The 12,421-nt window shown below is 57.9% G+C and overlaps 1 protein-coding gene across 10 annotated transcripts in view; it reads left to right on the top strand.

The window, feature by feature from the left end:
- Positions 1-12,421, top strand: part of PFKFB3 (6-phosphofructo-2-kinase/fructose-2,6-biphosphatase 3) — a 243,824-nt gene that overhangs the window by 41,681 nt on the left and 189,722 nt on the right. For 8 of the 10 annotated variants that reach the window (XR_010377916.1, XM_064479310.1, XM_064479316.1 and 5 more), the window contains exons 1-4: positions 4,253-4,466; positions 10,526-10,651; positions 11,417-11,513; positions 12,148-12,214. Coding sequence is in view for 9 of the 10 variants with exons in the window: in XM_064479310.1 (XP_064335380.1) it covers positions 4,391-4,466; positions 10,526-10,651; positions 11,417-11,513; positions 12,148-12,214 (366 nt within the window). In the remaining variant the exon portion in view is untranslated. Of the gene's footprint in view, positions 1-4,031; positions 4,467-10,525; positions 10,652-11,416; positions 11,514-12,147; positions 12,215-12,421 lie in introns of those variants that run through there. The other 2 variants (XM_064479313.1, XM_064479311.1) reach the window with 2 other exon arrangements.

The following is a 12,421-nucleotide window of genomic DNA, read 5'->3' on the forward strand; positions in this document are numbered from 1 at the left end:
CTTGGCTGCTTCCATGTTTTGGAGATCAGGAATAAAGCCACTGACCCCCTCCAGGTGCAGGTTTTGAATTGGGTTTTCAATCGGCCGATGTGGCATTAGGTGGACGTCCATACCTGTCTTCCCATTCATGTAGGAGTGACAAACATTTTATTTAAAAAACAAAAAACAAAAGTCGCCTTCTCCCCTTGTCTTCGGACAGGATGGTGAGGTAAGGGTTTATTTCAGCCTTTTATTTGGTGTCTCACTTCATTCTCTCAGACACAGGATTGTTCACAGGAGCAAATGACGACACTTGGTGTCTAATTAGCAACTTCTGATTGCTCTCAGCCTGCCACGGCGTGTTCGCTCTCTCCTTCTCTCACTGGGGAAGAGGTGGGTTCCAGCGTAGTCTCCCTGTTCAGTCTGGTGAGCTGGCCGGGGATCGTGGAAATGGGGTTGCTTTTGGCTGTCATTACAGCCGCATCAGGGAGCAGGGGTGACTGCTGGAGGACCTTGGCTGACAGAGAGACCTGGGAAGAGAGAGGTCATGGAGAAAGCCCATCTCCCCAATCCCTTCTGAGTCCAGCCCTAGCTACCAGCTTCTCCCCTGTAAGTCAGCACCTCCGCCAGGCGCTTCTGCTCAGGAGGCCTTTCTCTGCTCTTTCCGGCCAAACTGTCCAGCTGTTCTGGGTAAGATGGTCTGAGTCACAGTGTGGTCTCTCCACCCCCTCCCCATCAGGACTCCACTCAGCACCCTGGAGTTAGGCTGTGGCCATCATAAGTCCCCTGGGAACTGTCTGCCGTCTGTGTCAAGTCCAGGCTTGTGTAACTGGCTGTGTTCGTTGACCTTTGACCTAGTTCTTCAACTATATTCTCTAAACTTCCATTTACCCCTTTAAAAGGATGAGTAGGTTATCTGGAAGATTCCTTCTAGCCTTAATAATGCCTCGGACCATGGGTCATAGAATCTCCCCGCTAGTCCTTGGAGCTGTCCTGTCTGTAAAAATACCACCGTATCAGAGGCGTTTTCACATTCTCTGCTGCCTTTTCTGCAGGATGGCGCTCCTGATCACAGGCTGGGGAGCTGGTGAAAGTACTAGATAGTTGGATATAGATGGGTCATTAGGAAAATTACGGAAAGAAGTGGATGTCTAAACCAGTAATGTCTGAAAAATACACTCCTGGCGTTCAGATGTAGTTGAGTTGTTTGTAAGCGGTTTTGCAATGAAGCAATTTTCTTTTCCCTAAGGATGCTACCCTAATGTACCATACCTGAGTGTTGTCCTAGCTGCCCCCTCCTTTATTTTAAAGTGTGAGTTCATCCTTGTCCCCCACTCATTCCCCGTTTGTTTGCGATTTGATAGCAGAAGTGGGAGGGAGATTACAGGACACTTCTGTGTGCTGGCCCCCATCAGGTGCAGGATGTGGTGCGGGAGAACTTAGTCTCTGCCCTGCAGCGATGGACTGGATGCCCAAGGCCCTGGGGCGTTATTGACACACAGGCAGGGGAAGGTGCCAGGTTTGCACCTGGAGTGCGAGTGCTTAGCTGGAAGTACTGTGGAACCTCAGCTGCCTGTGCCTTCAGACACCTTATCCAGATCAGGAGACTGAAGATGTGCCTTCACTGGTGTGGATGTCTCTACCCTGAGCTGAAACCCACGGTTGTTTGCAAGCTTGGAGGGGGAAAGAATGCAACCTGGCCCTTTGCCCTGCCCCTCAGCGTATGCAGACTCAGTGGGAGAGCAGGCACTCGGGGACAGGGTCTTCCCGCGAGACGGATGTGCAGGCAAGAAGGGGTGCGGCCACCGCTCCCGCACCCCAGCGGGCAGGGGGCAGAGACGTTTCTGGCCGCGCAGGCGCTCGCTTGCTGTTATTTTCCTCTTTGGATCAGCCCACTCTTATTTCAAGAGTGGAGTGGGACGCTCCCTAGGGCGTTATAGGGTGTCATCTCTGGCATTTGCTCCCACTGCAGAAAAACAAGTCCAAATGCAATGCACTCGGGTTTCTGAACAGCTGCCCGAGCGCCGAGCTCCGAAACCAGACAGTCAGCAAAGCTGTCAGGAGGGAGAGCAGGGACTCAGGGGAGGGAGGTGGGGGTGGGGGTGGAGGGTGCTCGGGGCAGTGTCGGGGCGTGGGGAGTGGGGGGAGGGGGTCAAGGGCACCCATTTGGTGGGCGACGCCAGCCTGGGTGCGGGCTAGGGTGTGGGAGGGAGAATGCCTAGGCTGGGTGGGGTGCCCGGAGTGGGGGTCGAACGGGGGGTGTGTGTCGGGGTATCCGCTGGGCAAGCCATGCTGGGCGCTCCTCGCCCCTGGGTCTGCTGGGGTGCGAGAAGGGGGGATGCCCAGGCTGGAGGGGGTATTCGGAGTGGGGGGCGGGGCGCGGGGGGAGAGGGTCAAGCGTACCCACCCGGTGGGCGACGCTGGGCTCCCCGGGCCCCTGCGCGGTCTGGGATGCTGGAATGGGAGCGGCCTGGGCAGGGCGGGGCGCCCCAAGGCGGGGGTCGAGGCGCGGGGGTGGGGGTGCTGGGTACCTGCCCGGCGGGCGACACTGGGCGCCGCCGGCACTTGGGCTGGCTGGGGTACGGGTAAGGAGGAGGCCGGGGAGGGGAGGGGAGGGGAGGGGCGGGGCGGGGCGGGGCGGGCGGGAGCAGCTTGCCCGCCGCCAGGGAGCGGGCGCCGTCCCAGCCGAGCCATGCGGTACGTGAGCGACGTGTGGCGGCCTCAGCGCCGACTGTTTGGCGGCGGTGTGGGTTTCAGCGAGCGCCGCCTCCTTCCAATCACAGCGCAGCGCCGGCGCGAGCTCTGCACCTCTCCAGGGCCGGGCCGCGCTGCGCGCTGAGGCATCGCGTGCTGCAGTCACAGCCACGTAGTGCCCTGTGCCGGCGGCAGTCCCCGCTCAGAGCACCCCAGATCTTCACGGGAAGCCACTGGCCTGACTAGACGACTGTCACATGTGGCGAGCTGATGCAAAGCTGCGAGGACTGGGGAGGCAGAAGGGACACATATACCAAAAACTGGCGAGGAAGAGATGCAATGGGGCTGTACCGGATAAGTCACGGTCTTAAGGGGTTTGCACAATCAAGGTGCCGCCTCCCAATAGTTATTCTGGGGTTTGCAGGCAGGTAATAAATTGCAGATCGGAATGGGGTCCAGTTTTATTTATTCTTCTACTCGGAGAGATAAAGGTATATCGAAAATATTTTAATTGGTGACCGAGAAAACCAAGTTGCCGCATTCCCTTTCTGTTCGGCCTCCGGGTCTTTCCCGCCCCCTCCTCGTGCCCAGCATTACGGGACCCGGGGTTCTAGGTCTTGGGGGCTAGGTGTTGGGGGAGCAATGTTCAGCACAAGTCAGAGTTTCTAAGGTATTCAGGGAAGTGGGCGGGGTGAGGACGAAGGACCAGGGCAATTCCCTCCCTGCGGGTGGTAGGGGCCATTGTGGGTGAGACTCAGGTATTATCAGGGGGTACCTCTGGCAAGGAGTGACCCCAGAGGCGCTCTCAGCATCCTCCCTGTGACTTCCCTCTAGGGTAGCAAAGACACCCGTTACCCAGTCCCGGCAACCTGTCTCCAACCTTCAACCTAAGTCCGGGTCTTCACCCAGAGCTGACCGGGAGCGCGTGTTAAGAATGAAGAGTATTGGAATCCCACTCCCGGAGAGGCCGAGTCAGTGGGATGTGTTTTAAAAGCAGTATCCAAGGTGACTCAGCTGCGGGGCCCCACGGATCGGACTGTACGGCACCACCCCTTTCCTCTCAGCACAGCTGAGTGATTATTCTGGGAAGGTTGTGTGGATCGTCTTCAGGGAATGATAGAAGGAAACTCGCGGAGTAGGACTTTAAGCCAGGGCTGGTTTGGGGTGTCATCTGGTAGACAGCGTTAGCGGGGCGTTTAGCTGTCGCCGGCCTGCAGGGGGCGACAGCACGCTGCCTCCTGGCTTGGCCACCCTCCTCCCACGTGAAAGGGGGCTGGAACCCGAGGAATGCGTCCCCGCCCCGGGCTGACGTGTGCATCGCTGCCGGCCCCGATTCTTAAAAGCCCAGGCGGAGCGCTGGGCATCCCAGCAGATCCGAAGAGGAGGCGAGCGGGCGGGGACCGCGGCGAATTTGAGCCGGCGCACGGGGATCGCGGCTGTCACTGCGCTCGGAGCATCCCGGGGCTTCCCGAGTGGACGAGCTCGGCCCTGCGGGAGCTGCGGGTGCAGCCCCAGTCTCCCGACCTTTTCGCAGCGCTTGTGGAGCCTCACGCCCCGGGCGAGCGTTCGTGACTTAGCACAAAGCACGTTTCCAAAAAGCCGCGCTCTCGCGCACACACTCCCACCCCCTTTTGTTTCGGGGGTCGACAGGCCGCTCTCCTTCCCAAGTCTGAATACCTCACGTGGGGCGGAGGGCCGCCGAGTCTCGGCTGGGAAGATGCCCTTGGAGCTGACTCAGAGCCGGGTGCAGAAGATCTGGATCCCGGTCGACCACCGCCCCTCGCTGCCCAGATGTGAGTGCGGATGCGCGCGGGGCCGGAATGCAGGGGAGGGCGCGCCGCGTGGAGAGCGAGGCCATTGTGTGGCGGGCGCTGGCGGGGTGCTTTTGTGCCGGCTCCCCTCCTCCGGCGCGCTCGGGCTGGCCGGGCACCGCCCTCCACGCCGTCCCCGCGGCCCGGCCCGGGCGCCCCCCGCTCCTCCCCGGCAGCCTCGCGGAGGGGCGGGGACGGCGCGGACAGGACGCCGGTGCTGGCGCTGCGCCTCCCCTGGTCGGCGTCGGGGGCGCTGTGGCCCGGCCCGCGGTCCCCGCGGTGCTCCGCTCGGCTGGCTCCGGGAGCGCAGAGGGACCCGGAAACGGCGAGCGCGCCCGGGGCGGGAGGCGCAGGGCACAGCAGAAAGCCTGTGCTTCGGGGACTCCTGGGAAGGGACGCCGGCGTTTCCCCGGCCCGGGCCACTCTCCCGGTCGCCCGCCGCGTCTCCTCGGGTCTCAACCCCGTTTCTCTGTCCATCGCTATCTCCTCTCCTCTCTGTCCCCCTACCTCCTTTTTACCTCTCTTTCCATCACCTCTTCCCCCCTGTATATTTCTCTCTCCTCTCTCTAGCTCCGTATTTCCACCCCATCTTACTCCACCTTTGTATGTTTCTTTCTATATATTTTCATCCCCTGTTTCCCTCTCCTTGTTCCTATATATAATCTCTCTACTTCTCTTTATATCCCTGTCTTCTCTCTCCATCTGCCTGACCCCCTTTCCTCTCTCTGCTCTAGTTCACTTGCTGGGGGACGACCAGAGAGAGCTGTCTGGAACGAAGCCTCCCCGCGGGTTTTTGGGAGGGTCTGTTGATCCGTGACTGCACAGTTGGCAGCGTTTCCCACGTGCGCGTCCCTGTGTGCGCGCGTCCCCTCCCCCCCCAACACCGCTCTCGCCACAGCTTGGAATTTGCTGGCAGTTCACCTCCCCACCCTGTATGTATGTCGTCGCCCATTAATGCTTTGGGAAGGTTTACCTTGGGCTCTGTCCCCAGCTAGGGAGAGAGCCACCTCTTAAAAGGGTGGTTCCCGTGGTTTGAAGGAGACACCACTCCTCCAGGGAACCTACCCAGGAGCCCATCAGGTGGACAGTCCGAGACAGTGGTGAGTGTTTAGCTCCAGGTCAACTCAGGTTGCCTGAGAGGTAAACACGGGATTGCAGGTGCAAAACCTCCAGGTGGCTTCTAGGCATCAGCAGTGCCCAGGCGCCAGATGGCCTGCTGGCCTTCCCCACTGCCACGTTTCTCAGGGGATGGTCACCAAGGCCACGGTGACAGCTCTTCTCCCCAGGCTTTGCCCAGGTGTGAATCACCTCCCTGTCCCCAGCCCTGTCCCAGAAGGTGGGGAGAGCTGGCCTGGTGCTGCTCCTGCGTCATCCTGGTGATGGGGACCTGGCAAGGTACACCGGGGGCCGCTCCTCCACCAGTCCCACCGCTCAGGTCCGGCGGCCACGGAAGCCTTAGGGAGAACTGGGCTTCTTGGCAAGGTGGCCAAGGGCTGGAAGCCTTGCAGGTCTGTGTCATGCTCCCCAGCCCTTTCAGGTATGCTCTTAAATAGCTTGCTAAACAGGCTGACCACGGTCTGGTTGTATTTCTGTAAAACCTATTGGCAGCGAGGAATGCAGTGCCTTCAATCTCAAGGGAGATTTAGAGGATGCAGACAAAGCCCCGCCCCTTTTGACTTTTGAATAAAAGGTATTTATGGAGCAAGCACTTTGCAAACTGTAATGGGTCAAATAGAGGTTTGTTCTCTAAATACCTGTATTTGCACTTACGTGGGCGCAAATGCGCACACACATTTAGTAGTCCCCTGGGGTTCGTGGCAGGGCGAGGACTGGGAGATCCCGCAGGAGGGCCCTGAGATTGACTGGCATTCGCTCAGTCGCGTGATTCTGAGACACGAGTGTGTAGCTGCGCTTCCCCGCAGGCTCCTGAGACCCATCCATTAGATCCTATCAGTCTGCACGTCTCACACGCAGATGGAGATAAGCTGAAAAATCCGTGTGGGAACAATTCAGAGCGGGGTGGGGGCGGGGGGTGGGGGCGGGGGGCGTGGGGGCTGGCTAAAGCTGATGGATTAAGTCTCTGGTCCCCGCCCACTCCTGGAAGCCCTGAGTGTGCTTCTGGGGTTACATTTTTTTCTTACAAAAATACCTGCACCCTGGTATTTATTGCTTACGTGCCCTGATTTTAAATAGTGGTATTACCCTTGGTTTGTATAGTCACGGTTGTCTCTCATCCAAGAGAAAGGAGGGTATTTCTTCCTAGCATCCTTCCTGATTCTCCCCCTCCCACCCCCCACCGTCTTTAAAGGCATTTGGACCATTGGACGGATTTTCTTCCTCCTGGACCTGTTACCATCTTTCTAAGTGATGTCCTAGTTGGAGGTCTACAGCAGACTCCTCTGAGACTCGTCAACTAAGAGAGGGCATGGGAACCATGGCTGTTCATGTACAAAGAACAGTAAAACAGCCGGAAGCCCCAGATTGATTAGTTTGGTGGTATTTCTGCCTCTGAAGCATCAGTTGGGTGCCCCGTTGCTGCTCCCTCACGATGGTAACTGCTTCTTACAAAACCTGCGGCTTCCTTCAAGTGCAAACAGTAACTCGGGGAGGCTTACCGAGTTGGTGAATCAGCTAAATAAACAAGGAAGTAAATTATTGGCCAGAAAGAGCTGGTGAGCCTTTCTGTTCACCCTCACATAGCTGAGCGTTCAGCGTGCCCGTCCCTGTGTATTTGGGACGTGTTTTCCCTTCCTCCACGCGCAACCCAGGTTTCTCATCTATAAAGCTGGTTACGTACTGTCTCCTCGTCGAAAGGGTTTCATCCCAGAAAGGGCTTAGACCCCTTGATGGTTTTCCAACTTAAAGAGGGAAGGTCAGGGAATATTCTGGAGAAATCCTGATCTTATCTTTGGGGCGGCATTATAATTTATTGCAGTGATTCTCGGCCCTGTCTGCCCATTAAAATCGTTTGGGGGAGATTCTGGGGGAAAACAATCTGAAGGTGGAGCCTCAGAATCCTGTTTTTCAAAAGCTCGTTAGGTTTAGCCGCTGGTTGAGAAGCACCAGTTGAGGACCGAGTGCGCGAAGGATTTCGGGTGAGAAAGGCCTACGTGAGCCCCAGATGTGCCCCATACAGCTTGCACGGGGGGCCTCCTGACATGTCGGTTTCCGCGTGTCTGGGATGATGAAGCTGTCATGACCGACACTGACGGAAGCTGCTGAGGGAAGCGTCTGCTCTTCCCTTGTGGTTGATCCTCCCAAGAGCTGCGTGAAGCACCCCTGCAGTTCAAAGAGCCTGAGAGAGCAAGTCACTCGTCCAAGGCCCGAGGAAGTGCCGGGGCCTGACTTCGAACTCTGCTTGGCTCTAGACCCTCTGGGCCACCATGCTATTGTGTTGTTGACTGATTTGCTAAACTGCCCAGTCCCTCACTGGCTGGCAGAGACCAAGTGCGGTTGGGAGAGCCGTTTGCTGCACAAAGATTCACTAGGCCGTGAGTTAAAATGTACGTGCGAAGTAATGAACGAGACTGGCGTCCAGCCCATGGTACAGAAGAGCTTTTGAAAGAGGTTTTTGCTTAGCTGGGTCCTCTCCACCCCGCAGACTCTCAGCCCACCCCGCCGGGGCGAGCTCACCTAGACGCTGGTTCTTACCATGAACTAAGCAGACCCTCTGGCCTGGTGTGATCCCAGGAGAGGGTTTGTGTCCAGTGAACCACAGTCAAGTGCCCACCATTGTGTTCTGGGGCTGCACGTGGACCTGTTTCCCAGAGAGCCCTTCCCAGTTGGTGGCATCACCACAGGGTCACAGCAGGGCTTTCTGTGCAGCATTCGGTTTGCCCTTGCCCGCGGGGGAGCAGGTTGCCGTGGTTACTGTAGACATGCAGCCATGAAACTTCCGTCGGGCTGTTCTGGGCACTGACTCCACCTACATCTGTAGCTTGGCCGTCTGTCTTCCATGAGTTCCCCCGAAACTTGTCGTTGAAGAAGAGCTTACCTGCTCGTAGAAAACAGTGTGAGTGACGTCTTTTTGAGGTTAACATTTTGGAGCATCTCTGGGTGCAAGAAAGCTTGCAGGAGGTACGGGAGCAACAGCAAAGTCTCTTCCAATGGTTTGTTTTATATTCTGAGCTTGAGTTGTGGAGTCAGGACGGTGGGCGAGAACAGCTGTCCTGCCTGCTGTGTTAGTGGGTGACATCAGTCAGGGAGGATAGCAGCTCAGTCGGGGAGCAGGGCTGGAATTGGAACCCTCGAATGCAGCCTCTGTCCAGGATCTTCAAACAATTGCTTCCTGACCCCTCTGACATCTGTGTATCTCCCTATCCACAAGTGCTGTTTGGGAAGTTTTGTGTTAAACTCCCTACTTACTTTCCCCGATCCCTGTGCTGTCAGGGAAGAAGAGGCAGAGGCAGAACTCCAGGCAGGAAGGTATGGGAGTTGAGAGGGTTTAAAAAGTTCTGCCGAGAAGAAGAAACTGAGGGTCAGAGGAGAACTGAGGCAGGAGCAGGTGATTATAGGATCATGAAGGCACTTGAGATGAGCTGTGGGTTTAAAAAAAAAGGAGGAGGTGGGAGAGGGTATAGCTCAGTGGTAGAGCGAGTGCTTAGCATGCACGAGGTCATGGGTTCAATCCCCAGTACTTCCGTTAAATAAGAACAAATAAATAAATAAACCTAATTACCTACTCCCCCCACCCCACCCCCTCCAGAAAAGGAGGAGGAGGGATGAAAAAGTAATACCCAAGGTTTAGCCACAGGTTTTGTGGTATCCCTGCTCTCCTGGGGACCCCAGAGCGCCTGGGCAGAGGGCCAGCCGCAGCCACTTTTGGGAGACCCCCTGGTAGCTCTTTGAATCTCATGCAAGAAACCAGAGGACTAGAGGGAGTGACTTCTGCTTTGCCAGCTAAGGGAGTAATGCTTTATTTGGGTTTGAGTTTCAATGTGAATTTTTGGCTTAAGATACTTACTCTGTTGTGTCTTTATGGTTTTTTTTTCCCTCCCAAAGTGTCTTCTGCCGGAGGAGATTTGCATATATGACGAGTGGGTAGAGAGTAATGCCCCATTTGATAAATCAGCCAGCCTCTGTCTCCGCTGCCTTGGCATGAGTCCCACAGAACTATTCCATGCATGTGCACAGCTGAGAGTGCGTGCGCGTGTGTGTGGTGTGTGTGTGTCTCTGTGCGCATCTGGATGCTCTTGGGAGCAGTGTCACCGTGAGGACATCGGATGAGACCGGGGAAAGCCGGTGGCTTGGGGGAGGGAGTATTGTTTCCAGGCACCAGCGAGGACACTTTTGCTTTCTCATGTGTCACCTGCAGCTGCCACAGTGCACACAGCAGGTGTGTCTTCTGTCCCCACTGGCTTTTGGGGAGGCTGCCTGGGGGACTCAGGAAAGCCTGTTGGTTCTTCCTGGACTGACTCAGGTGCCCACGCTGGGCAGGGAAATGCCTGCGTTTTCTAGGAACTTGTTTGTTCCCGGCCACTGGCAGCTGGGGGATCCCAGCCCAGGGTTTTCGTGGCTCCTAGGTGTCTCCTGGCCTCCCAGTGGCCCTTCTTTCTTCTCCTCACTCTGCATGGAGAAGGTTGCTGATAGTCTAGGGACGGGAGAGGAGGAACAGTCCCTGGATGTTGCGTTGCTTCCTCGTGTCCCCAGCCTGCAGCTCTGGGAGGCAGACCCTAGTAGGGCATGGTGGGGTGTTCGGACACGTGACCTCAGTTTGGTCACCCGGCCCAGGATGGGGCCATGTTGGGGCATCCAGTTTAAGACGAGGCGCCTCCTTCAAGCCTGTGCCTGTCAGTGGCCGGGTGTCCCCCCCACACCCTCGCGCTCATTTGCTTAGAGGGAGACAGAGCCCCCGTCTAACTGGGGTTTGTGGTGCAGCCTGAGTAGCCACGCGATCCTTGAAGCAAAAGGGAGCTGTGTGACCTGAGGGTTCTGGCCTCCAGGGGCCCAGTCTCACTGGGCTGAGGTGGGAAATTTTTACAGCCTGTTGTTGGCTCTGCTGGGCGCCTCATTCATGACACTTCCCGTGTTGCTCTCCCCAGCCTGTGGGCCCAAGCTCACCAACTCCCCGACGGTGATCGTCATGGTGGGGCTGCCCGCCCGGGGTAAGACCTACATTTCCAAGAAGCTGACCCGCTACCTCAACTGGATTGGTGTCCCCACGAAAGGTGAGGCCAGGCCAGGGCTGTCACATCGCTGAGGCTGCCCTCCTGCTTGTCATTCCCTCCATCTCCATCCCCCCCCCCCCCAAAACGGCCCTTCCCTCTCCAGCTGTGGGGACTGGGCTTGCAGGACCACATGAGGGCGGGGCTGGCCCTGTGGGGGGGGGGGGCGCCTTCCTTTCTGGCTGAGCCGTCCACCACCCTCTACGCACAGCTTGCTTTGTACTGGGGCCTCTGCTCACTAGCTCCTCCCCACTGCCCTGAATCCTGCCCAGCTCAGCCCTCACCTCCTCCAAGAAGCCTTCCCTGACCTCTGCGGTCTGTGTGGATCTTTTCTTTGAAATTCCCAAAGCCCTTAGCAGTGACATTCCCCCACTGACCATTAAAAGGGCTCTGTACTGTTGACTATGTTTTTATGAACCTTCCCAACTACACGGGGGATGTCTTGAGCCTGGGGACTAATTTCTCACATTTCCTGCACCGCTCCCCCGCCCCACCCTGTGCCCAGCGCAGTGCTTTGTGCCCTGAGCACCCAGTCAGTACCCAGCACCCAGTACCCACCCTGGATGCGGGTTGCTGAGCAATGCTGGGTCTGGAGGAGCCAGGCTGCCTTCAGAACGTGGAGCCCACCGTCGGGTTTCCAGGTCTTGCCGGGATCTTGTTCAAGTCAGCGTCCCGTGCCGGCTTGGCTTCCTCTTCTGGAAAGCGCGCTCGTGGCGGGGAGCGGCCCCTTGCCGGCCGCCCGCTCAGGGGCCTCTCTTTCGCACGCAGTGTTCAACGTCGGGGAGTACCGCCGGGAGGCCGTCAAGCAGTTCAGCTCCTACAACTTCTTCCGCCCCGACAACGAGGAGGCCATGAGGGTCCGAAAGTAAGGGCCGGGCTGCTGGGCCTGGCGCGGCTTGGGGCTCTTTTGCTTTGCTCTTTAATGCCAGCTTGTGAGAGAGAGGGGGGCAGCCGGCCTGCGGTGTGGCTGCCAGCCACGCACCGCCTACCCCCGCGGGGTAGCAGCAGAGCCTCCTGGCCTCTGAGACACAGCCTTCGTCTGCTCCCAGGTGGTCTGATTCCGCTGATGCGATACAGGCCAACAAGGTCTCATTAAGAATGAACAAAATGGTTTTCTTGGAAAGTCATGTTTACATCTGAAAAGGACTGTGTTTAAGCCCAAGCTGACCAGGGAGCCCCAGTGTGACGGCTGCATTTAGAATCATCTGGGAGCTTGGCACGACCCCGGTGCCGGGCCCCCCTGAGTGGGTGCAGCGGGATCCGTGGGCAGGACCTGGGCATCTGTGTTTTGAAAGCTCCCTGGGGGGATTTCACGACGCAGCCGGCACGAGACCACTTCCGGAGGCTGCAGCTGCGTGTGGGGGGCTCCGGCCTCATGGCGCCACCAGCCCGAGCAGCTTAGCAGTAGAATCGTCAGTCGCCCTGCTAGTGGGGGTGCGTGGGCTTCCCTCTCGGAGGGACCGGCTCTGATGCACTGGTTCTCCTTCCGTGTGTTGCAGGCAGTGTGCACTAGCTGCCCTGAGAGACGTCAAAAGTTACCTGACGAAGGAAAGGGGCCAGATTGCAGTAAGTCTGGGGAATAAGCCCCGTCTCTGATCCCTCCCATAGCGGGATGGGGCCCTGGATGGAGGGGACTGTGGGAGCGCAGACGGAGCCCTGAGGGGAGGCCTCACGTGGGGACAGGTGCCTCTGGCCTGAGCGGCGAGGAAACAGGTGGCGAGGGCAGCACAGGGGCCCAGGAGGAAGGTGGGCGGCGGGGCGGGCGGCACGGCC

This window comes from Camelus dromedarius, chromosome 26, assembly GCF_036321535.1.
Source record: "Camelus dromedarius isolate mCamDro1 chromosome 26, mCamDro1.pat, whole genome shotgun sequence".
In the NCBI taxonomy this organism is placed as follows: domain Eukaryota; kingdom Metazoa; phylum Chordata; class Mammalia; order Artiodactyla; family Camelidae; genus Camelus; species Camelus dromedarius.